The 26,051-nt window shown below is 39.1% G+C and overlaps 2 protein-coding genes across 2 annotated transcripts in view; one reads left to right on the top strand and one right to left on the bottom strand.

Annotated features, from left to right (window-relative positions):
- Positions 1-280: 280 nt before the first annotated feature.
- On the bottom strand, positions 281-24,373 carry CA12 (carbonic anhydrase 12; the record flags this gene model as incomplete). The annotated part of the gene is made up of 10 exons (XM_082488944.1): positions 281-365; positions 1,385-1,469; positions 7,291-7,417; positions 8,479-8,636; positions 9,099-9,162; positions 10,861-10,956; positions 11,855-11,997; positions 14,537-14,716; positions 21,073-21,093; positions 24,283-24,373. 10 exons carry the CDS (start codon positions 24,371-24,373, stop codon positions 281-283), a joined length of 1,050 nt encoding a protein of 349 aa, XP_082345070.1.
- Positions 1,910-26,051, top strand: part of USP3 (ubiquitin specific peptidase 3) — a 90,411-nt gene continuing 66,269 nt past the window's right edge. Inside the window, exon 1 of the mRNA XM_082488716.1 lies at positions 1,910-1,928. The gene's annotated coding sequence lies outside the window, so the exon portion shown is untranslated. The remainder of the gene's footprint in view (positions 1,929-26,051) is intronic.

Raw genomic sequence — 26,051 nt, 5'->3', positions numbered from 1 at the left:
TAAAATTGGAGTTTAGGATTAACTGTAAAATCAATTAAAAGACCCAGACTCAGTAAGCAGCAAACATGACAAGAATGTGGTGAGGAACTTAGCTCAGGAGAATTCACTGATCAATTCTCCCTGGAAAACAAGAGAACAAGGACTACAGAAAACTTTGGGCTGGTATGTTTTTAGAACACTCTTGAGGCTTATTGTTAGCCAAGAACAAGAGATGTGTTCCACCAATGCCAAATAAATCAGTGCAATGAATGAAAAGGGGCTTTTGTGACAGAGCAGGACATCAAAGTTTGGAGATGTCTTCTTCCTCCTTGTGCATGCCTGGCTTGTAGATGACTCCTCTGTTGTCTTCACCTCCCTTTTTGCAGCTAAAATAAATCAAATGTATTAAATAATTGTAATTCTAATGAAGGAAAAGCACCATCAGTTACTTAAAATAGTCCATTATGCATGCATGAGATTATTTTTCTCTGTACCAGTGCAAATGTCACAGTAGCTTATTGTTACAAATATTTCAGGAAAACGCAGTCTATGTGGCAGAGTCAATGCTGATTGCAAAGGCATCAGGCTTTAGGAAAGTTTGTAATCTTGGTGTTTTTTTCCAGAATTTGGCTTTGATGGCAAACAGTCTGACTAAATGATCTCTTGCCAGTACAGATTTCTTCCCTGTAAATGATGTGACCTTTGGGAGAGGTTTTTTCTAAAACTCCATTCCCTTCTTGTTTTACTTACTACTCTAGGAAAAAATGAAAGGATTCAAAAAGCAATTGGGAGCAGCAATGCTAGCAAAAAAGAACAAGAAAATGAACAAACGGCAACAGAGAAACAGAAAACTGGGTAAGTCTGTTATTGACCCAGCCTGCTTGTCCTGCTCACTCTGGAAAGGGAGTCTCACTTCCTAACTGCTTGTGGGAGCAGTCAGTACCTAGAGTGGAAAGTGGTTTTGTGTTCTCCCTGGTACTCACATACAATTACCTATTTCCTGTCCTCGTATCTTTTAAGAGTTTACATGACCGCTGTTCCAGTAATTATTATTTTGAGGGAAAAAAACCTTATATGGTTGCTTTTCACAAAAACCAGCCATTCCTACAATGGCAGAATGGTGGCCACCATGGCACAAAGGTCACAGCAAGTCAAGACCTTTTAGCCATATAGACATATTTTGCTGGCAATAAAATCGAATTACTTTGGAGTGTATGATACAGGAGAAATAACATCTACAGTCATAAAAACAAATCAAAGCTTGTAGGAAGAGATAGTATCTTATAAAAGATCAAACATTACCACTATAAAACATGTACATGGTTTTAGACATACAAGCTCTTCTTTGTGTCAGAATTAAAATTTGGTTTGACTTTTTCTGTGGTGTGACAGCCGGACATCTTACCTTTTCCTCTTCAGTAGCCAGACGGCTACTGCAAGAATGATGAGAACTCCCAGAATGCAGGCTATCACTACAGAAACAACAAAACCTAGGAAAAGAGAGAAAGCATACAAAACAGTGAATTTCTTTTACTTGAGAGGAGAAGGTTAGTCTCTAATCTGTCATAGCATTTGCATTCTGCATCTAACATTCCTACAGCCTGCTCATACCACTTTGCAATTGTGGAATGGATAACTTTGCATAGATGTATACTGGAAGGTCCTAATCCCACAACTGGATCCACAGGTCACCATGGTGTGAATTTAGACACCTGCTGAAGCCACAAAGCCAACGTGCAGGTGCAGGCATTGCAGATCAGAAACTCTTTGGATTTCAGTGCTATAATGTATAAGAGAGCATAAGCAAGACTGAAGAACTAAACCCAGGCAACGAAGGGTGGTAAAATTTGCTGCCTTTTGTTTTTTCAAGGGAGAACATTGTTGAATATGGACAGCTGAAGAGTGATGTGCTTTGTTGTTGAGAACATTGCTTAAAGGCATCTAAGAAGGTAAGAATGAATTTGGGATATTAGTATGAAGAGCTGAGTGATCTCATGTTTGCATTGAGATGTTAAGCATTATCATTATAATACCATCTTTGATAATGACATTCATATATATTTTTGGCAATTAAGGTATTTTTCTTAATTTGGCTTTCCCAAAGATCCTGAAGGTAAGCACTCTTTTCTTAGCTGCATTTTCATAATTCATTTACACATTGTTTTTCATATTTCATCAAATGACTGTTTCTCTCTAAGCAACATCAGAACCCTTTCAGAGTGTAGCTGACAGGTTTCATGTATTCCATCTAAATATTTTCTCTTATTAAACCAGCTGTTGAGAAAACAGAGATGTAAAAGGTGGAGTTTAACCTTGTCCCATTTAACCCATTAGATGCATTATTAATTTTATTAATAAGTCCAACTGAATAGAAGTAACTTGCTATCCAGGGAGTTGAAAAAAACCTGTATTTTAGAAGAGGGGAGTTTTGTTATACTAAAGGTATGTCAAATGGATAACAAAATATAACACCAAATAGATCATTGTAGAAAAAGAGCTTGTAGTTTGAAGAGGAAGGGTAGGGTGCATTTCTTGTTTGATGAAGAGACCTTCTTGCAAAATTTAATGAAATAGTATTTCAGCAAGGTGCTATAATCAAAACTGGACACAGGTTCCCATTTAACTTGTGGGCAGTGGAAGGTTTGAACACACTAATAAATTTCACCTGCATGTATGTGAAACTGATTTTACTGGAATAAATCGCTGACAGGCAAAATACATTATAAACATGTTTGAGTTTTGCTGAATAAGCCTTTAAGATTAGAGACGTTTTGAAATGTAGTACTTGTTAATAGTGAGCATGAATTTACATTTGAATTACTGGCATCAAAATGTGGATGACCGAACAGTTTGCATTTTTGATACCATACGCAGCTCAATGGCCCCATCTTATGGCGTCTGTTCTCGGGTGAAGGTGGCAGCCCTCAGTCTTATCGCTGAAAAGGCAGAATAGTTACCCTGAAAACCTGCTTTAGTAGGGGCCTAGGGTGGGCACAACAGGATTTCTTTCACAAATTTCTGTGGTTGCCTGGCCCAAGCTATGATTCTTTGTATAATCCCTCCTCCTTCCCTTCTCAATAAGCGTGCTCTGTTCCTACCAGTTGGCTGCATCAGGCTGGGCACTTGCAGCCAGTAATCAGGTGCACTTTAATTGTGCTTTGACAGGAATCTTTTTTTTTTTTTTTTTTTTTTTTTCCTTGAGGTGAGGGGCTGCACCTGTGAGGGAGCCTTTGTGACCATAGTAGGTGGAATGTGAGATTACAGGGGTGATTGATGAATACCTTTTCTGAAATGGATAGAACATTTTTCTACGGTTCACTAATAGAGTCAATGAGCTTTTGTAATTAAATGTACTTAGACTGAATGGGGTTTCTGTTAAAGTAGCACTGAGCAATGCCTTTTGTAACCATAGAGACCATTTCTTGGGTGAGAACAGCAGGATGGGCAATAAACCATACAATTCTACTCTGGTAAGTCATGCCAACTTTAAAGATACGTTGAAAATGCTTTTGTAGCTGGTGTCAGCTCTGCATGGGAGCCAAATAACATGGCTTAGCAGAAGGAGAGCCAAATGTTATTCTTGGGTTTGGCACTGGTTCACAGCAACAATTTTGAGAAAGTCACATCTGGGTCAAATTTTTCCCCGTAGATGGAAATAATAATGCTTACACTAGTTCTGTGAAGTGTTTAGAGATTCCTGGGTGAAAAACATCGTATCTGATTTTTCAGTTACTGGGATCATGGATTGTAACTCCCTATGTTTCACTTTTAAGTATTGAGTGTGATTTACAGAGAGAAGGTAGTCAGGTGCTGAAAGGTCAGCTTAAGAAACAGATGGAAAACTGCATTTCTCATTTTTGACTGACCAGTCTTACTCAGAAAATCATAGATGCGGTTAGCGATCAGCAACCTACCCTTGCCAAGTCTACCAGGTATTGAATCTTGATGAATTGAGAGGGTGGAAAAAGTAAGAGATGGATCTCTAGGTTTCCATGGTGAACTGGTCTTAAACATAAGGTAGCTGCTCACTCCAGAACTTCTGTTATTTCATTAAGTGTTTCTGCAGTGGAATTGCTATAGTAGATAGTTTGTGCACGAATTTAAGAAAGACCCTGAAGAGGAAGCATTACAGTCTCAAACTTGGCAGCCATATTGCAAATCCTGATTCTGCAGTTTAAAATCATTGTATGTAATCTGACTTGAGCAGGTGTTTGAAGGGGATTACTAAAATAGCCATTCTGGACCCGACTAGTTCTCTAGTTGGTAGCCAGTGTTTGAGAGTGGAGGTTCGGAAAGAAAGTTTTAACCCTCTTTCTGGTCATATAAGAATACCATGGAGCACAGAGATATTTCTAGTTGGCTGGTCCACAAAAGCAGAAAAAAGACTGACATACTCTAGTTCTTTCCTTTTTTCACTATTTAGCCATCTTTTAGTTTACTCAAAATATTTTTGTGCATGTAATACCAGTTTGCATCTTAATCGTGAGGCCATTAAGGATTGTTGATGATTTAGTATACTTGTAATTTTCTTATATATTTTGGTTAGAACCTAGCAACAAGAGAACTACTAGTGTAATTCTCATTTTAAAATGAGATTAAATTGAGGTGTTGTTCTATAACCATTATACTCTGCAAGTGGTGGCATCAGGACTTGATCAGAGGCATGAAGATAGAATAGGATATTATGACTATGGCTTTATATAGTACACAATAAGAAAGCAAGGAACAGAACCAGCAAAATCCCAAGCGTGACTTGTGTATGCCCTGTGAGTTGTATATAGTCATAGAAATAACTTTTGTCTAATGCAGAGTCAAGAAAAAAGGTTTCCACTTGTTACCAACGCAATACAAACAAATCAGTTTTCTTAGCTGATAAATTGGTAGGGAGATTGTTCTGTTGCTTATTCTGGACTCTGAAGCAGTAAGATTAAGGTTGTTGCTTACTGCAGACAACTACACATGATCAGAGACTGCAGAGACTCTTCATCAGGCATAACGGAAAGATATTAATGATCTTTCAGGAAGAGAAAAATCTTATTTTTTGTTAACACGAGCTGATGCAGACTGATGCAAAATTTTGGTAGCCAATGGTACTCAGTATTTTGTTTATACTTAAATATTTAGCTATCTGCTGCTAGTAATGGGAAAGACGGTAAGATACTTTTGGTAGCAAATAAGTAAGGAGGCAAATGGAGAAATGACAATGAAAGCAGACAAATGCTTCAGCTGCTTGACTGGAAAGAACTAGTGTGAATTTTTGGGAACCTTCTTTTGAGGTATCTGGAATTACTGCATTCCAAGCTTCCAGAATGAGGACTGGAGATGAAAGCTACTCAGCTATTTTTGGGACAAGTCACTCTCCTAGGCCTTTATTTACAGACTGGAAGCTGTGTACAGACAGGAGGGTCCTTTTGAGAACCTGAGCACTTTTAAAGATGCTCAGTAAAAATTACAAAGTCATACAGCTATGACTTTACTCGTTGGGTGTGACATCTTCATCTCCTTAATCATACGTTAAATAAAAGGATATGTTATGCTGTTTCGCTACACCTCGAAACTGGGAGAGGTGTAGCCTTTGTCACTGGAGCTCTGGAGATTATGAAATGTGGAGATTTAATGCAGAGCTGGAGAATAGGAAGCCATGGCTTATAGTTCAAGCAATAATAGTCATTCAGCTGAGAACTGTTAAAAACTTTTTACTTCAGTAAAAATAAAGAGAAATGAAGATCTAAATCATTAGAACACAATGAGAGAAATGTGCTTAAGTAGCAAGGACAGTAGCATCAACATACTTATTTAAATAATTACTAAGTTATGTGCAATAATTCCAGAGAAAGCACTCAAAAGAAACTTCATGGTAGAATTATGTTCCTCCTATGGGAAGCTTTAGAAAGATTTTAAAATGTTTCCATGAGAACTGAAATGGTCCCCAGCCACAGAACGACTTCTGAAATTGTCTCTGGGTTTTATCTCTAAGATGGAGGTTTGCTTCAAATAAGGGCCAAATGCTGCTGATGCTCCCTGCTGCTCTGTTTGGGAGTTTTGATGCAGCTAATCCGACAAAGAGACCAGCAAACTTTTGATGACTAATCTAAATCATCTCTGATTTCAGAGAAGTGTTTTGTCTGGGATTTGTTTTGGCTAATCTCTAATTTTCACTTTTCTCCTTTATAGCTTTATATTAGAAAAGAGATACTATGAAAGGGGCTGTCTGCAGAGGGGAATGGCAGCAACAGCTACCGCAGTATGCCTGCAGGGACAACTGTCCCCTGCAGTGGGTACTGTGTGAAATTTCCCAATATAGACAATCCCTGTGTTTTCGTTTCTTTCATCTACACAGTAAAGAAACTAGCAGGCAAAGTTGAAATGATGTGCTAACATGTTTTGTTAATTTAAAAGTTTACTGCTTGGCCAATCTTTTTTGTGAAGTCTGCTTTTTCTTTCAAAATTATTCTACACTCAATTTCAAATAGTATAGTGGCTTGTCTAGATTCATCTGCCTTCAGCGTATGTGCCAGGTTCACAACTGTTTAAGATTATTTTTTTGCAAGAAAACACAGAAATTGGAATAATACATTTTTCACAAACATTATACTCGAACGCCTTACTGTAGGGCACAGCTAAGCTGCTCACCACAAATGCAGGTTTTTGTGCAACCTTCCCCCCAAACCTATGCATTGTCATTGTGTAACACTGCATAGTTAAGCTTTCAAATCAGTTCTTCCTCATAAGGTGGCAATTTTTTAAATTTGTAACCCTGGATCATACAATCCAGTGTTATGAATTATTTTTATTTGTCAGGTTTGAATTCCTCAAGGACCTGTTCTGATTCTATGTGATTTCTTCAAAATACTCTCCCTGAAAGTTAATGATTCCTTTTAAATGTGTGATTCTGATATTGTTGAGAACCAGCAAATGTCACTGGTGAGACAAGGCCAGCTCAAGCACTTACGCTGACTGAAAGAGTTCAGCTGTAGTGAACTGTTTAGTGTTTGGAGTGACAGCAAGCATTTCTGCTACACATGACAAGGCCAAACATGTCTTCCTTCTTTCATCTCCTTGTCTTTGATCAGGAGGGTTGCAAGGTTTGCCCGGTACCCATTGTGGAAAAAAAACTTATATACTCTTTGAATACCTTATTCTTGTACGGTTGTCTGGGCAACAATGCAGTGAGAAAATAAAAGGGAACAAAGTGGACTGTGGGAAAATGAGATTTCTATGTTTTTGTAGTGGTACAGGGCAACAGGACTTTCAAGTTTACACAAATCACTGTGCACTGTTTCTTTGCATAGAAGCAGTCATACAACTTACCTTCACGGAAGGAGATAAAAACCAGTCTTTCGTGAAATTCCTGAACGTTTCGGAAGTTATCAACCATTTCTAGGGGTTCTGGGTCATCACTTTCTGTGCAGTACATCGCTGTTTCCAGTGCCAGCAACTATAAAGGGAAGCACCCTGTTCAGCTCCCAGAATACAGAAAAAGCAATGCCAGTGTATGATCACTGAGAGTGTGTGTTTGAAATCAAAGGGATAGTCAAAGGGAAGAGCTAAGTAATTTTGTAACACCTAAGTCTCGCATGGCTTTGAGCCCATATGCAGAATAATGTGTAAACAGTGTGACATCTCCAAACCCATACCTGTATTTTGTTTACATCCTGATAAAATTAATCCTGCTTAGTAATTATCTGCCAGGAAAACTGGACGGGAGGAAAGATGGTGGCCCTTTGCAGCATGTTCTCCCTAGCACAGGCTAACTCCTAAGCAGTACTAAAAGCTACTTTATGAAAGAACTTTCTACTTTGGTAAAGACACGATCTGGCAGAGTGGACAAAGTTAAGAATGGACTTTCATAACAAGGAGCATGCAGTAATTTGATCAGAGATTTTGATAATAACTTTTTTCTCCTGTGTTTGTAATTAGGTGAATCGGAAGATAGTGACTGGGAGTTTATAGTCTATATAAGTGGCCACCTAAGAACAAAAAAGTTAATTAGGTGAGCACAAAAAAAGTAAGTTGGAGAAAAGCCAGGGGATTCAAGATTGACAAATAGCACATCACATACTTTTTGGAAACCCAACCTATCATAGGCTAAAAGTAGCACTAAAATACTTAGTGAATAGAGTTCAGACATGAAGCCTGAACAAAAATGATCTTGAAATGACTTTGATCTTGAAAGACTCAAAGCAGGGACTGAGTACATACTGAAAACAGAAAATAATCTCACTTGGCTGTGATTTTTCAAGTTGATACTATACCAATTGCTGTGCCGTTATCTGTCCTTTATTTATTCTGGTCAACTGAAAACATGCTAACCCCAAACAGAATAGGATACTGGTATATGACAGTTCTTTCTTGTTCTTCCCACTTAAAAGATTTTAGCAATGGTCATTTTTCAGTTGTACAGGAATGTAAGCGAGATCCAGAAAATGAGAATGTTTTTACTGTTTACTGTGTTTAGCAGACACCAATCAGGAAAACACATGCTGTATTTAAACTTGCCTGCTCTTGTGAAATTTTAACGGGGTGTCGGAAAACTGTCCAGAGAACGCTAGGGTAGCAAGGAGGAGTTGTCAGGGATCCTTCATAGCGATAATACTCATCCAGTCTGTCAGGAAGCAGTTCTTGAATATTGAAACCAGGGACTTGGACCATCTGATCTAAAACAGGGGATTCATGTTAAATGCCGCGTCATTACTACACAGGTAGTGTACCAGTGAAGAGAATTTGCTTTTCATTAAGTAGGATGCATTTAGTCATATCACTAGGAAAAGAAAAATACATTTTAACAGAGATGATCTCAGTTTAATAAGGAATACAGCTTTTTATGTTTCTGATGTACAAATCTTGTTTTAGATACTAAATCAGAGTTCTGTAAGATAAACTGTGGCCATATTAACCAAAAAACATCATGTGCAAGAAATAAGGCCCAGTCAGAAACATTTGAGGCATGCTAGCCATACACTCTTTACAGAAGGACACTGCATTTGTAAGCCTTTCACAGTTTATGACAGGTTTGCCTGGGTTTTCTGGACTGTTTCTTGAGATGGTTCAATCCCTCTTGGGGCAACATCTGGTACTCTTAGCCATTCTTAATCCAGTGCAGGCTTATAGCCACTCACCCTTGTATTTCACGTTCCGGAAGTGCCTGAAGATCTTTTCATAGGATGGGTTGAAGGGTCCAATCTGTAACAAGCAGACTATTAACAGCTGTGCAAATCACCGCAGTCTGAATATGAGTCTGCACACAGCAGAGAGCAGTATTTGATGGCCTCTGTTATAAGTGTCTCCACTGTCCGGATATTCATATACTAGAATGGCATAAGTACTCTTTTTACTCAAAACGTTAACACTACCCTCAGAACCTCAATAATGCTCTTACTTGCTCCAGAGCTATTACAGCTGCTTTGTCATAATGCTGTCTTAACAACTGCAGTGTAGACCTGTAGACCTCTTGTGTGTGCTTGAAAGACCCTATACCCCTTGTCCATTCAGCATGCTGTGCAAATGAAGAGAAACCGTTTCTGCTGAGAACATTGCAGGCCCAAGTTCTCAACTGACAGGCTTCTCAGATCATCTGCTGGTTTCTACTCAAAGCCACATTTTTCCACCCACAAATATTTTTTAGTTTGCTGCTCCTCGTGGTCCAGGAAGATAAAGAATGACACTATTGGGTACTGCAGGGCTGCTGGCAAGGGCTGTGACTCAACTATCTGGCAAGGGCTATAACTCAATTATCAAACAAGACCATGGTTTTCAACTGCTACCAGCAGCTTTTCATTCTAATAATCAATGCCTTTTTAATGAATTCTTTAGAGTTGGTGCTCAGCAACTCCTCTGACAACCAGACATTGTAAACTGGTGTCCTTAGATCCACTGTAATAGCCACCAGCTGTCTGAAAGTTTTTCAAAGGCCTAATATCCATTGTTCATTTGATTTTTAAACACCATTGCTTAGAAATAACCAGAATCCCAGTATTACTCTCTAGCATAATATACAATACTCTTCACAGCTGCAACCTCCAAATGAACTGAAATTTATCACAAAATTATTTTCAAAGTCTTAGAGCTGCTAGGAAGTGAGCTTGGATAATATTAATGAGAATTAGAGCTTTGTCTGCTAACTAGAACATTTTTAATATTTTGATGGAAATGTGAAAACCCATGTGTTTTCAGTTTTTTTTTATGCTGCAGAAAATCCTCACATTTAAAAATCATCTTTGCAGTTATCTTATTGAGGAGTTTTAATCCTTAAGAAAAAGAAGAATTATATATGTGCAAACTTCTACAAATTTTTCTTTCAGATCATTATTATTATCTTCAATTGCTTGTATGTGGGGCTTTAGAGGAGAAAATTGAAAAGCTGTCCTTCTGTCATCTTAAAAAGGCACTGAATTTACTTGTTTACTGTAATCGGTAATTCAAAGAATCTGGGAAGTTTGCGACCTGAAGACTGTGGTCAAATCCTAATTACATATAGTGGCCAAAGCCAGGGTTGTGTCTGCCTATGCCTCTCTGCTATATTAAAACTGCTTCATGCTACAACAGGCAGTTTTGAGTAAGTGAGCTTGAAATTCACTGTTTTCTGTTGTTAGATAACTCTACTAATACTTATTTTGTAAATGAATGTAAAAATGGGTTTAACATAGCTGAAGTTAATTTACTGAAAAATATGAAGAAATATTCAGAACTCCTTTTCTTAAAATTGTTCCTGTTTATGTATGTGCTGCTGGAATCTAGCCCTTTTTTGTGAAAGCGAAACAGAAGAAACTTTATTCAACCACACCATCGTCAAATAATCTGGGTAATTTTGCATGTTAAAGGTCTGATAACTTAATGATTGAAAGCATTTTCTAAACAAAAAAAAAAGATCCTGCATCCTACCTCAAGAAGAATAGCCAAAACTGCCAGTCCATCTGCTTTGTCCATTGCTGCTGTTATATCTGGATATTTCTCAGAGTTATAATGTACAATATGCAGCTACAAAGAAGGAGATACTATGTTATGGTAAAAACTGGGGCATGCTCACACTTCTGTTTCACAGCTAAAAAGGACTGGTGCAACCACCCCGGACTAAGACAATACAATGGGATCCTTCAGTGATTTCTGGGTATAGTGGTAAGATCTTTTAAGAAAAAAGCAAAAGGTCCTGGAAGTCCCATTTCCAGCTGCACTGTAGCTGAGTTACACCTCCCTCTGTATAATAGGAAGGGAAAGAGGATCGATCACTTCAGCTTCAAGGCTTCTTGACTGTAGTACTAGTACATTTTTATGAAAAAGTAACGCCTTAGCACTCTTGGGGATCTCTGATGTTTAGAATGCAAAACTGGTGTTAAATGTAACTAGAGAAGAAACGGATTCCTAAAGTGCTGTTATGCAAGCAAATTATTCTGACTGATTTATTGTTTAATCATTTTGGGGTAAATATCTGATTAGCTTTTCAAAATCTATTGACAAATCCATAATTTAGGATTAGAAAAGATAACAAGTAGTTCTTCACTGGATAGAAGGAGGTGAGTAAAGGTAGACTGAAAAGCAATGTCAGGCAGCTAAAAGATATACCAGGTTTACAGAGAAGAGCCGAGGTGTCAAATAGCTAGCAATTTGCTAGAAGTTACTAAAGTGACCCAGTGCCAGCCCTGAGTTTAGAACCTAAATTCTAACTCCCTGACTTGTGGCATATTCACAACAGTACATCAGAGTCCATCTTTTTTGCAGTGCACAATACATTTTTTTAGTATATACACAGATCATAAATACTTGGATCAGAACCTTGCAGCCTTTTACAGTCATATACCCAAAATAAAGATCCTACTTTGAAATAATGGGACCTGCCCAACCTCCTCTGTTTTCTTTCCCTGATCTGAGCTTGTCTTACCTCTGCTGCAAAATGCTTCCCACTGACTGTGTGCTCTGAGCCTTCTGACTTGTTTCTGTTTCCCCAGTGTAGGTGAAGTTGAGATGCCGTGTATTCAAACGGGAGGTTTCTGATGTACATAGTAGGCGACAGATACATTTTCACTGTAGGCAGACCAAAACCAGATAGGAGCAAATAATACCACACACTTCAAGCACAGGGCAAATAAAAAACCTGTGTCTAAGTATATTACGTATGGAGCATGAACAAAGCAGATTCTTAACTTAAATCCATCTCAGTCTGTGGTAGGAGATAAACACTTTAGTTGTCTTTAACGCTTTCTAGGCAATTCAGGAGAGTTTACAATGTACCCTTTTTCTGTTTTCTTAAACTAAAGGAATTGAATGTGAGAATTGTTGCTAATGGAAATCTTTTTTCTCCCTGAAGAATGCAAAATTATCTCAGTCTTATCAAAGAGAGTTACTGACATGTCAAAGCAAAATTTAGCTTCAAGTGCCTTCTTTGAATCCCCTTATAATGGTTGAAAATGGCTTAACAAATTAATATTTCTCATGGTACTTTTAAACTTTTGTTATATTAAACTCCTCTGCCCCTTAATCTTGTTTTAGGAGCATATGGCAAAACCAAATAAACTTCCCTCTCTACCCTCTCCCTCCCAAACCCAGAGCATTGATCCCAAGTAGCTAGATAATCACAGGCCTTAAGAACTAGCATTTCCTCTCTTGGCATGCTGGAGGGAGACCTTTGTATGCATTGCCCTCCCTTCTTCTCACTAATGCTCTCCAGTGTGGAAGACAGGCTGGTTTGTTGTTTTTTTTTTTCCCGCGTAGAAATTACAGTAGTAATTCTCAACTCAGCAGAATCTGAGTTGTTCACTTGAGAAGTTTGTACTTCATAAAACAATGGGTTATGTAAAGAACCGATCAATTTCTTTGAAATTTATCTTTATTATCTTCCAGTGTGAATACAAGTTTTTTCTGGAGTGTCCCAGACAGGTTTTGCAGGGGAAACAAGGCTCAAAACCTTAATGAAGAAACAGCTGCAAACCTATGTATTTTTAGGCTAGTGCTAAAAAAAGCTTTTTTTGAGCTCTACTGTTTTCAGTCTAGCTGAAGTAGGTAATGGCATCTGGATTTGCTGGCTGGTGAAGCACATTAGTTATATGTAGGAATGACTTATACCACAATACTAAACATCCTACTGATTTCCTCTCTAGCCATAAGAGAAGCTAGCAGCAGATAGTGTAATGATCACTCTAACAGAGGGTAATTTTTCATTCCTCAGAGCAATTAAGGTTTGTATCTGAGTGAGGTTTCTAGAGTGGGTCGCATGTCCCCTGCTTTCTAGGAGGGCTCTGACCTTAGAAGTGAATTCCCATTTTTACTTGAGGGAGAATATATTTTGTCTTGGCTTTCATTATGAAGGGGTTGAACTTCTTGTTTCAGGGGCGAGATCTAACAATGTTAGTCACGTAGGCTTTACGAAGAATTTGCTTTTACCTGATTATTATGTGAGGGACAGGCTCTCAGTGGTGTTCTTTTGTCTCCACCTGCTCTCTGGCACTGTTAAAGTCCACAACGACAATGTTTCCTTCTCTGTGTGTTGCCTGTCACTTACATAAGCCTAACACTTTCAACTGTGACAGTACAATCTTTCACTCAGGACCAATAAAGGCCTTAGGAAAAGAAAGTTCACAAGGAAAGGTTGTTCCAGCGATTTCTAGTCTAAAGCAACCTGGTTTTGATGGAATTGGTCAAGAGGAAAACCAGGAACCATGCCCTAAGAGGTTGGCCCTTACTAAAGAATGGGCTTATAATGTTCTACAGAGCAGGTTTACCCCACTGAAAGAGTGAGAAAAATGAGATGTTTGCACGTTGGGCATCTTTTAACCAAGCATGCCAGAGAAGAGCAGAGGCCATTTCATAACACAGGTTCTTTTGATGCTTATGCAATAGAGGAGGATACAAAGAAGGATGGCCTTATAACTGTTCTTATTTTTATGTCTTCAAATGTTTCAGGAAGGAACCAAAAATGGTGGGACTGGCTTACTGGTATTGTATATTGCGTCAATGTAGTAGACCTTAATGAGACTGCAGCTTCTCTGCTTTTACCTACTGTACTGACACTTTGATTTAGTACTACAGTGGAGAGCACATTTCTATGCTATTTCTAATTATTTTTCTGTCTTTTTATCTACCTGTCTTATCTTGCACTAATGAGGTTTCTCTCTCAAGTCAAAAGAACAGAATGGTGCTTCTAGTATTTGTTTTTTCTTTGCCCCCTCTCTCATGTGATTCAGCTGAGCTGCTTTGATTAGACTGAAATGTCAGAGTCCCTTTGCACCCATATTTTATCAGTTTATTTCTTTTTAACAGAATCACAAAGTCTCTGTTTCAAAGCACTCCAACCAAAGTAATAAGAAAAGCTCAGGAATGAATTCTGACATGCCTAGAGTATATTTAAAAACCACGGTCAATTTGGCTTACTGTGAATCCATTTGTACTTAGTACATTCCCAAGTTTCCCTAGCCTGTTCTCTAGATGTGGGTATGCTGATGTGAAAGCTTCATCATCACAGCTTAATTTCATCTGATAATCAAAGTAGTTCACCCATGAAATAAAAAATTATGAGCTGCGGCAACTCTTTCCATCACAATCATTTGCTGTCATTGAGCTCCCTTACCTGAATGACCATTATTGATCAAAGTAAACTGGTCAGTGGAGGGCACGTTATAGCCTATGAATTCTAAAGGCAAAAGATTAGAATCATACTGAAGAATATCTTTGTGGAAATCTATTGGTGATTGGAATACTCCTCCGCAAAATGGGTATTTCTTTGGCCAGGCCTTCTCTCCATCAGGACCTGTAAAAATTAACAGAGACACATTTTTCAAGCCTTAACTATGCAATTGATATAAAACCTCCCCTGTTTCAGCCTTCACCCAAAATTTGGAAAAGGAGCCTTTTCTGAATTTGTAAGACTTTTTTTTTTTAAACTTAATGTTGTCTTTCCAGTGTGCCATTAGATAGAAAAGGGCCAAATGCCAACAAAAATGTGACATTGAGACACTGTACTGCCCCTCGATTTTTTGACAATCTCAACTGCTATTGACGTTACTGCAGGCCTGGTAGCTCACCAGGTGAGGCCTACAGGCAGCAGCACCACAGCCAGCCACAGTGCCTCTGACCCTCTCGTGATGGTATTGTCTCTTTTCGGACCCCACAAGCGTGACAAGTGGAGTTTGGATCTGTGACAGTATTCAGATTTTTACTGGCACAAATTACTTTTCCCTATAGAAGTAACAGGCGTGTGCACAGTAATGCAGCTATTCCAGCCTTGTGAAGAGAATTGCTGAAAGAAGTGACTTCATGTTGGCAGAGGAAAGTTTCCATACTTTTCAGTACACAGAAAGCCAAACCCTTATAAACTTTTCCTTATCATACAAACTGTCTGGCTCTATCTAGCAATATTGCATAACCCACAGTGAAAAGCTAATTTGCTAAAATGGAAGGTGTTATGATAATTTGACCTGCAATAACTTGCTCAAGCTCTGGTGAAACTTTTCTTCACCGCAGTCTTTTGCCTTAGGTAGGATCTACAAAGAACAGATAATATCAAGAGATTTTTAATTGTGCCTTTGATTTAATTACACATTAATAGCTAACAGCTGTTCACAAGCTGTAAGCTGAGACCATTTGGATTTAAATACCAGGAGAGGTACTTGCAACTTGTGTTTCTCCACAATTCTGAAGATTTGTCATGACTCTTTCTAAGGCAGGAAGGTCTTTTGGGATCACCCAGCCTGATCTGTATAGCACAGGCCATTGGACCTCCCTGAGTTAATTTCTACTTCAAGGAAGCCATATCTTTCAGAAGGGAAAAAACGTCTACTCTTCCTTAAAGCATTGCAGGTAAAAGATACTTCACTAGTGCCCAATGGATAACTACTGTCCTTGGCAGCTTGCCAAGTAATTATCAAACACTGTGAGTTTGTTTAGATAGTGATTGCTTTTAATCCTTTGCTTAGAAATTGAAGAGCCTCCTGTTAGCTCCTCCTTTTGTTCCTCAATGAAGTACTTATAACATAAAGGATGTAATTTCTCACTTCTCTTAAACTAAATAGATTGAATTCCTTGAGCCTTTAATTAGGCAGCTTGTTTTCCAAACCTATAATATTCCTTGTGGCTTCTTTGAAGTCTCTCCAGTATGTTTACATCTTCCATGAATTGTGAATGCCAGAATCTAATGTTAGATCAGGTCATCAGGGACAAAGCAAGTTCAGATCTTTTCTGAAGGAAAATTAACAGTCAGGAGAATATTATTAGAGGTTCACTTTTTAATGTGAAAGACAGTTTCCAAGGATATAGGTAGTGGAGGTGAATATGACTTAAACATAGTGCATGTGATAGAATTGGCAAGTTCAGTTCTGGTGCTCAAAGACAGACCTACTTCATTGTTAAAGCTCTTGAGGATCATTCAAGACATAGGTTAGCACATCACATTGTTTTCAGTGTGGATACTCAGACTCAATCAATGCTTTTCAGTATAAATAGGCCTTGATGTTGCTGTAACATATCTTTGACTCCAGTTTGCTGCCAATCATATTAATTTTTCTCCTCTTAAATCTTCATGGTACTATCTTAAAGTTGTTGAAATTCTTTTTAAAAGCTAATGCTGAAATTATAGAAGACTGTATACTATCCTCTACATATTTTTTGGCAAATAACAGATCCATCCAGAAGAGTGTAAATTCCGTACTCTGGGATATACTTACTCAAGAATATTTCCCAGGAAAATATGTATTAGAATATACCAGGAAATGATAGTTTCTTGAGGTTGAAACTTGATGTGCAAGACAACAACACTGAAATGTAACGCTTTCCAGGGAGCTAAGACTACAGCAGTGTCAGGAAAAATTGGTGAGAAGCCTTTATTGTAAAAAGACTTCAGTAATTTTAAAAGGCTTGGGGTTTCTGTGCACTGGTAAGATAGTGAATTTGCAAGAAGACCTTAATATATTACATATAATAGGTTTGGAAACTTGATAATTAAATAGGTAATTTTTAATTCATGTATAAAATAGAAGTCTAGTGCCAGCCAGTGGAAACCGTGTCATGAAGTACCACTCACTTTTTCAGTTCTATGTTTGGATGAATTGAACACCTTTAAGAGTCGGCAACAGAGTATGCAAAGTTCCACTCCAACATCAGCAGTTCAGAAGGGAAACTTTTGTCTTTTCTATAAAATGCTGTAATTATTTCAGTCTTTATGTACCTTGATCTTTAGTAGCGGTTGTCCTTTCCTTGGCATAAATCTGCAACTCCACTCATAGGCCTCTAAGCTACAGCAATTTTTGCTTGTTTCTTACTCCTGCTCAATTAAAAAAACACAACCAAAACAAACAAAAACCCTATTTTGGTACAAACCCAGTTTTTCTAGAAATTCTGCCACGTAGTATTCCTAATTTCAGTGCCTCGAAACTCGTGTCTCAAAGAGCTGAGCTCACTGCAGCTTGGGTGTGCATATGTGAAATTGAGATTTCCATGGTAGATAAACCACACAGCTGGAAGGCATTTCTCAGCTAGCTTTGTTGAAAAGGAATGATTGATTGTGAACCAGATTTTCCTTTTTCTGCGCCAGCACATTCAGATAAATTCGATGGAGATCACATTGTGTTTACAAAGGCTCTGTCTGATCACTACTGAATAAAGACTAGCATGTGAATGTATTAAGATTGGTCTGTACTACAAGTCCCAAAAGGTAATAACATAAGAAGTATTGCAAAAACATCTTAGTTGTTAATTTCCTTCTTTTGTGACAACATGTGTGACAAAGGGAAAGAACCAGGCATCTCACATGATGTTTGCTGCTATGAGGGTCCTCTCAGGACTGTGCCAGCAGAGCAATGATTGTGCCATAGCCCTTTCCTACCCACCCAACATTACTGTTCAGCTGTTGGAGTGAGTAAATTAAAGTATGGAGCTGGTAGTATGGGTGGAAGTAGGACCCCTCCTGCTACCACTGCTCCCAATGCAGCCATGAACACTCCCTGCTGAGCGCAAACTTGGGTTGCAGAAATCCAACTTGTGGGCTGTCTTCTTTTACATGAGTTTCCAGGACCATGTCCCTCTACCGGGCTGTGCCCTCATGGCAGTTTTATAAAAGATGTCTTTAAATAAAGTAGTAATAATTCTTTGGATAGTCTTGCTGCCCAGCTGCACAGAGAGCTTCACAAAATACCCTCAGCACCATGGCTGCATGCATCCATTGTATCATCTCCTTTGACAGCTTTTTTCTTTCTATGCCTAAGCCTTCAGCCAGCCCTGCAGCCCCAGTGCTGCTGGATAATGCAGGACGGATCTTCCTTTAGGAATAACAATGATGTCTGCTCCTAGGATGTGTACATTGGCTGACTTAAAAAAAGAAGAAAACAGGCCTCTGAAACACCAGTGTTACCAACAGACTTTTGCTCTGATGACCAACTAATATTCATGTTGCTTGCGCTTCTCATGGGGTATCCAAGTTCTCTTGATCTGAAGTAAATGAATGCAGTAAAATGCATTGGGTCAGTTACACAGGGAATGCCTGTGGTATTTTTGCAGCCAGGCAGAGCACTCTGCCCTGTTTTGAGCCAGCTGGAAGCTGTATAGCTGCCGTTAGTCCAGGGCCGAGTGAGTAGTGAAGGCTGAGAGTCCAGGCTCCCTGCCGCAGTAACATGACCGCGTGGTTTCCATTTCACTCAGAGCACAGGCAGAGCTTAGTCATACCGTTCTGTGTACACATATCCAATATGTGTATATCTTCCACATACGTGTCCAGGGGGAAGCTTGTGAGATAGAGGAATTGCCAAGGGCTGTAACTGTCTCTGCTACCCCATTCAAGTGCTGTATGAGAAATTTTGAGCATATTCTAGTTGTTCACTACAGCTGGCATTTCCTAAGGGGAAGTGGAGGGGTCTCAGCACAGGTTTTCAGCACCTCAGTGAATTGAAGTAGAGTATTGGGCAACGGTAAAACTAAAGAGTTTGCAAGTTCAATTAGCCTGATGTCTGTTAACAACAGCTCTTGTGTCTACATTGTAGCGTGAAGTCTCCTCACATGCTAAAGCATGTTAATAATTCTGTTGGCACTATTACTTTAAACTTGGCTGTAAAGCTAGTTTTCTCCATTGTAGATGCTTCTCCACTCTCAAGGAGTGATCCTTGTTCTTTGATTTCATTCCAGCCCTCTTACATTACAGAAGCAGAAAGCTAGAATCCAAAGAATTGAAGTCCAGCTCTCCAATTCTTTTCTGGGGCAGAGGACTTCTGGCCTGCACCTTCCAGCCACACAGCAACATTGCCAAAAGCTGCATGCATGTGCTGTCCTGAGCTATGAGGCATCAGAACAATTCTTTTAGTTCTTCAACTGAAAACACTTTTCTCATTATACACTTCATCTACTTTATCCATTTTACTGAAGGTGAAGCAGCCCATCAGAGGAGACAAAGTGTGTCAGAGGGGGCTGAGGGCTCATGCCCTAGCTCACTGGCCTGTGCTGTTTCTTCCAGGCACTTTTTCATGGCCTATATACAACAGTAGTGAAATCAGGAAGAACAAAAAGCATCACTGCAGTTTGGCTAAGGAAGAGGCAAATAGAGGAGAGGTTTAGCCTTCATATTTATTGTATCTAATGCAGTAGTTTTCATTATAACCAAGCCAAATGCTCATTTCTTTGGAAAGCTTGCACTGAAAAGATAAGGCCTGATGACATGAAGTGACATCTTGCTTTGCCACCATGCCCTGAGCTACTAATGCTATATCAACATTGTTTTACATATTATCGGACTGAACAAATAGAAGTCTTATTGACAGTCAGCACCCATATTTCTCTTCCACCCTTAATCTTGTGCCTTGACCCTCCTCTTGGCATCAATCTGCACAGTGATTATAATGGCTTGATTTTCTTTCCCTTCCTTTCGACTTAATTTTAGTGGGAGGCATTGCGAAGTGTTGCAGGGGTAAAGGTAAATGGTGGAAGATGTAGGCTGCCATAAGGAACCAGGATCAGTAGGAGAGGCTCTTTTCTGACTTCAGTCTTTCTAATCACCGTTTTTCTCTGTGCAGATGAATGTTCTACCTCTGCTTTTTTCCAGGTATATGAAACGAACTATTCTGTACAAGTTCAGTTGCCACTTTAATTTTTTTAAGTTGCTTTAATATGTTTTTCTAGATATATTTGAAAATCAGTAGTTGATGGAAAAAAAATAAGAATCTGCTTTGTGAACCATCCCTCTATCCTCCAGTACACGGTAGAATCAGACTGCAATATGGAAGTGCTTAACAGGAATTGGTGAAGTTGGGCACTGAGAATAACATGCTGTGAAATAAACACTGGTACCTGAATTCCCAGAAAGGGAGAAGTAACTAATTTAAATAAGGATTACCCTGGGAAGGAGGGCAAAATTTCTGCTTCAATGGTAGAAGTCTTACTTTCCTTACTACCCAGCAGGTAGTTAGGTTCATCTGATGGCTGCTGTCAAGGTGGAAAACCCAGGCTTTTGTTATTCAAACTGTGTCAAGCTTTTTTTTTGCTAATGAGAATGTGAAGTATATGTATGCTTACTGGCAGTTAGATCAATACCTATAGACAGTTAACAGTTTTCCTTTTGCTTATGTGAAGTGAGTCAGGTAAACTGGAGCACAGCCAAAGGGAGTAGTTATTCGCAGCAAGTTCAATCTCAGAGGTTCTTTGTGCTGTCTTGGAGCAGCACCAAAGGCTTAAGAACAAGCACTTGTTGCTGAGATTCTCCGTACTGCCTTCCTCTCTGTTGGCATGTGGCATATAAAACACTACTCTGAATGAGGAAAAAACTAGCCAGAGGATTTGATCAATTAAAAGAAAATATCTAGATAATTCTTCCTGAGCAGCCATCAGATCCTTCTGGGTTAGTAGCTAACTTAAAGGGCTAGTGTACAAAATAATACTGCTTTCTGGAGTATAATTTATTCTGCCTTGTTGGTGCTGGGATTTTCAGGTAGCTGAGACTCCAGTAATGTGATACAGGTGACTTGATGAACTCTGACTCTCTGAATAACAGATTTCAAGACAATGGGCCAGATCCAAACCTGGGTAAAGATAGTGAACCCAGTATGTTCTCACCAGGATACATATGGCAAGTTGTCCTTAAAATACAGAACAAAGCCACAACTTAGTATGTACAAATTAATTAGTACTTACCAATATACGACCATTTTGACCCTGTGTAAAGACAGAGGAAATATGACTGTGAATATTTGAAAATGATCTTACTCTGTAAAGAAACAAATTGCTGCTTAAAAACACGTACTGAATTTTGCAATACTTTTATCTGTCTTTCTAGCCCCAGGTGTTGAACAAAACATAGATACTTTCAAAGATTATGAAGCCTTCTCACCCAAATTGTAACTATAATTATGCCTGTGATCCTGGCCATAGGGCTTGACTTTCTTGTGGTGACTTAAAGCCTAGAGCAAAACTTCTGTCAGGTGGTTGGATTTTTTTTTTTTTTTTTTAAATGGAATAGCCACAGACTCTGTTTATAGATACATCCCTGACTTCTTTCTGGTTAGGAAACTAAAGAATATAAATGGGGTGTAGCTATAATGAACCCCCTCACGCCTAGTTGAGGCGTTTGCAAAACATCAGTGGATTGCCAGTTGCTACGCTGAGAAACAATGGACAGTCATTTCTGTACAGTGGCTCTGGGTTTTACCAACTGAAACAGATAGAATAGATGGACTTTGAAAAAAGGGAGTATGATACACAAACCCATATAGCTCAGAGAATCCTGGGGGGTTGAGTGAGTGTAAAAATGATCAATATTCATCCATTGCTTAAGGAACTGAACTTGGCACAGTGTCTCTGCCTGTCTTTGGAAATGTCTTGACTTATTACATGCTTATGTTAATATTTTTTTTTTTCTTGGTCCTGAAACTTACTTGAAGTCATTCAGCTTGCTGTGTAATTACAGGTGCTTGTCCTGACAGACCTGAACAGTTTTGATTATCAGGCTAATGCAGATCTTTATTCTCCACAAATTTAATTTTATTTCTGCTTAGAAAACAATCCTGAATTACAAGTCTTGCAAACACTCAGTGTGCCTGTGTATGCCTGCATGCATGCAGGCAAATATTTATCCTTACATGCACATGTCTGCTCAGTACATGATTCTTGGCTGCATTTCTTCTACTCTGAAGCGTGGTCACAGTTACAGCTCTTCTCCAAAGAATGTCATATGAACTGTTTGGGATTAATTTGTAGGGATATGCAAAACAGCTGCACTTATCCCTTTTGTATTAATATGTGCAGGGAACACTAAGCTCTCTGCTTCCAGTTTGTGGGGACCAGTGTGCCTTGTTCTTTTATACTGGAATTTCCAAAATGAGGTCTGTGTAATCATCCTGGGTTAAGTCCCCAGGTTCCTCACATAGGAGAATTAATGCACTGTCTTAGATTTCAAGATGAGAAACCTCATTCTCCTCTCCCCTTCTCTCTTCAGGGAGTTATCTCTTACTGAGTTTTTTAGGGGTGCTTTTGTCCTCTGGTCAGCATGTTCTGTAGGTAAAACTTGCATGAAGATAGTAACTGACTGTCAACAGGTTTTAGAAATCACCACATTCTCATCCGAGCGGGGTTTGAAGAAATACTGGTGTAACTACAATAGCTAATCTCTGCTCATGCTCTTACTGCCTATTAAAATTTGTACAAAGTGTCAAAACTAGGATTTTTATAATCTAGAACAATCTTAAAACAGTAAAGATTTCCAGTATTTTGGGTGTTTATGCCAATTAAAACAAAAATAAAGGAAAGCTTAAAGTCTTTTGCCAAGTGAATTTTTCCTTAGCCTGTGAGCATTTTGAAGATCTGCAATTCACTACCATTACAATTTTACTGATGAGCAACCAGTGTAGGTAGGGCTGACACACATTTAGTGCTTATTTCATCTAACTTAGAACAGGAGATAAGTAGATGACCAGACAGCAGAATCTTCTTGATTTTGTCTGAATGAGCACATAGAGCTGCAAAAGTGATTTGCTGCCATCCCTCAGACTGTGAGCAAGATTGCTATTACCCTTATTCTGCTTGATAATGAAATGACGATGAGGCAGACTGTGACAGTCTCCTGAAATAGGAGGAGATTCAATACAGTATCTGATTCTCATTTAGAAGGGAACTATCAACAGCTCCATATTGTGAGCAATCTCCTGCCTCTCTGTTGATGCTGGGGTGAGTGCTGATGAGTTGCATGCCCATGCAGAGTGGGTTCCTAGAGCCAGTGTATCTGTGTTTCACTGATCAATATCCAGGGAACAAATACGTTTCCAATGTCACTTAGGAGCTGGGGAAGTGGGAATGATTTTAGTTGTGATAATCTACATTCGTTGTGTCTCTGACTTGGGAAGATGTCAGAGACAGGCAGATGCTGTAGCTCTTTCCATTTCTTGGTACTGGTTGTCTAATTCTAAGATAGGAATTCTCCAGCATTCCCTTCAGGACATATCGTAAGACATATCTTTTCGACACATCCTTTCACTTACAAACCTTCTGTGTTGTCAGAGAAAGCACTTGGAAAGCACCAAGCTCTAGGAGCCTCTGCTCTTCAGATGAGACATTCTGCCAGATAATATAGCCATTTTTTCAGAGGATATATGCCCAAAATAAGAAGGTGACCTTAAAAATGTGAATTCCACCCTGTAGGTAGCTCAAGTGAAAAAAAAAAAGTCAAATGCTTGTCTTGGCAGAGCTCTGTATGAAGCTGACTGCTCTGGATTATGCTTCAGCCTTCAGGATTTTTGTCCCATGAATATACCTGTTGAGTAAGTCCTCTCGGACAACCCTTTACAATGATTCTCCCTGATAATAATCACACTAGGGGATTATAATTGGCTTGAATGGATGGAAATTTATTATAATCAACTTGAACAGATGAACATTAACTCCTAAAAAGAGAGTGAGGAGCGCTGACCTCCTGAAACTGGTCCTGTTTAAATGTTAAGAGAATGAGGTCTCGTATATGGGGCACTTCATAGGGATTGCATTCTTTTTCTCTGGTTTAAAAATAAACAGGGCAGAGGCAAAGGTGTGATGCTTCCACTAACTCTGAGAAGGGCCAGTCTCTGCTTCATTCTATATGAAACAAAAAGATCACAAAGCAAGGCATACTGAGCATGCAAGAAGTATGTAATGCAAAATAAATCAGAGGACAATTTTCTTTTTCCTGTGTATATCAGAATACTTATTCTGAGAAATGGAAATAAGGATACTAACTCCAAACAACTGTAGATTGCAGCAACATACAGTTTTGAGCATGCTATTGAAATAGTAATAATTAAAAGATGACAGTTTTCTGCATACATTAGCTGCCATAAGTTACAAGTGACAATAAAATAGAAAACTGAAAGACTTTACCATTCAACGGCGCTTGCACTGAGAGTCGTATCTTTAGGAAGAAAATAAGCACAGTAGTGACTGCGACTGTGCTGAAGCTCTTGACTGACATCTCAAGGAAAGAGTTATAATATTCCAACAGTTCACAGGTTTCTCTGCACTCTGAAGAAACTCCCTTGTAGATATGTGGCAAATAACAGAATGCACACATAGAGAGCTTCTGCCAATGAGTTATTGCCCTTCTCTCCCCTTGTCTCTCTCCTTCCTTTTAGGACTGCTTTTTATAAAGCTCCCGAGACTCAACCCAAAACAAATGATGTAATCAGACCTGCCTCTAGGTCACAGCACCCTCAGAAGACTGATCAAATCCTTCATTACCTCGGTTTTAGTGAGCTCCTCACAGGGCAGACTCCCACACTTAGAGAAGGAATTTAAATGTGGAACTTCAGAAATTATTCAGCAGACACACAAATGCTTAAAAAAGCTGTCCTCTTATAGGCCATACCACAGTAGAGTTTTTCTAGCCTGTTTCAGAGTGTCTCCCTCAACTCCCATTTTTGGATCAGTGTGATTTAGTATAATGGGCCACTGTGAGGACTGGAAGGAGAGGAAGAGAAGTGAGGCTGTGTGTGGGGCTGTTAATAACTCAGAGGGACCATGGACACTTCCCACAAAAAATGTCCTACTTGTCAGGAAAGGATTTTTCTTAAGCTGAAAGCTCTTGGAACTGGGAAAACACATGAAGCAGGGAGGAGTGGAAATCCCTGTAGATATAGCCCCTGAGTCTAATGCTATGTTCAGGACATGTATGGAGAGGGGTAAAAAGGAGCACAGGGCATAAGCTAATGTCCTTTTCTGAAGAATAACCTCTTAAACTGAGTGCACCATGGATAGCTGAGGAGCAGAAGGTGGAATTGGAGAAGCTATTGGTTTTAGTTGAGTACATTATTATTTATAATTGTTATTAACTGCTTCCTACATCTCAGTAACAGCTTTGTAGCATGTATTAGTTTTGATTGGTCAAACATTATTTTCAGCATCTTCATTTATCAACTGTTGTTTAATTGCTCAATGTTATCAGAGTTGATTTTTTTTTCCTAGTGTCATTTACGAGGCTCATAAAGGGAAAGAAAAGTTGACTGGAGCATGGCTCACTTCTGTGTAGATCCCAGGTAGAAACCTGCTCTAGAGCACGATTCTGATCCGTTGTTGCTGTTCATCTGTAGCCCTATCCCCAGCTAGGCAGAGGCAGGCTGCAAAGAACAACAGCAACTAATGAATGTCTTGTGGACTTTTAGAAAGCAGCTGTCATTGACTACAGCTCCTCTCTCATTCTTCTCCTTAGTATTTTGTAAACCTAGATTGTAACTCTGCTTGTTTTGGTTCAGCCAAATGTAATCTAGAGGGAGAGGGGATGAGCTATAGTGAAAATGTTTTTAACATGGCTTTTTAAGTGCCATTGTTCATAAAAGAGGGATGCCGTCTACCGTGTTTGTACAGAGGGGCATGCTGAGTGTGTTGAAGCATGTGGACTATCAGCACACAGTTGTTGCTGCATGCAGGACCTTCCCTCATCTGCTGGAAGTTTGGAATATAATTTTGTAGCTTTCCGTAGAAGAAATTGTTTTGTCATCAGCCTTCACATAACTGGCAACCTGTCTGACAAGCTTCTAAGGCTGGTATCAATTACAGTTGAAATTTACCTCCTTTACAAAAGGCCCTGTTGTGTAGGAGAGTGTGGACTGAGCTGTCTGCCAAACTGTGTTTTCGTATTTCCTACCTTCCTCCTT

This window comes from Vanellus vanellus (genome assembly GCF_965231255.1).
Source record: "Vanellus vanellus genome assembly, chromosome: 11".
Classification (NCBI taxonomy): domain Eukaryota; kingdom Metazoa; phylum Chordata; class Aves; order Charadriiformes; family Charadriidae; genus Vanellus; species Vanellus vanellus.
Note: the sequence above shows the minus strand (reverse complement) of the source record. Positions and strands in the feature narration are given on the sequence as shown.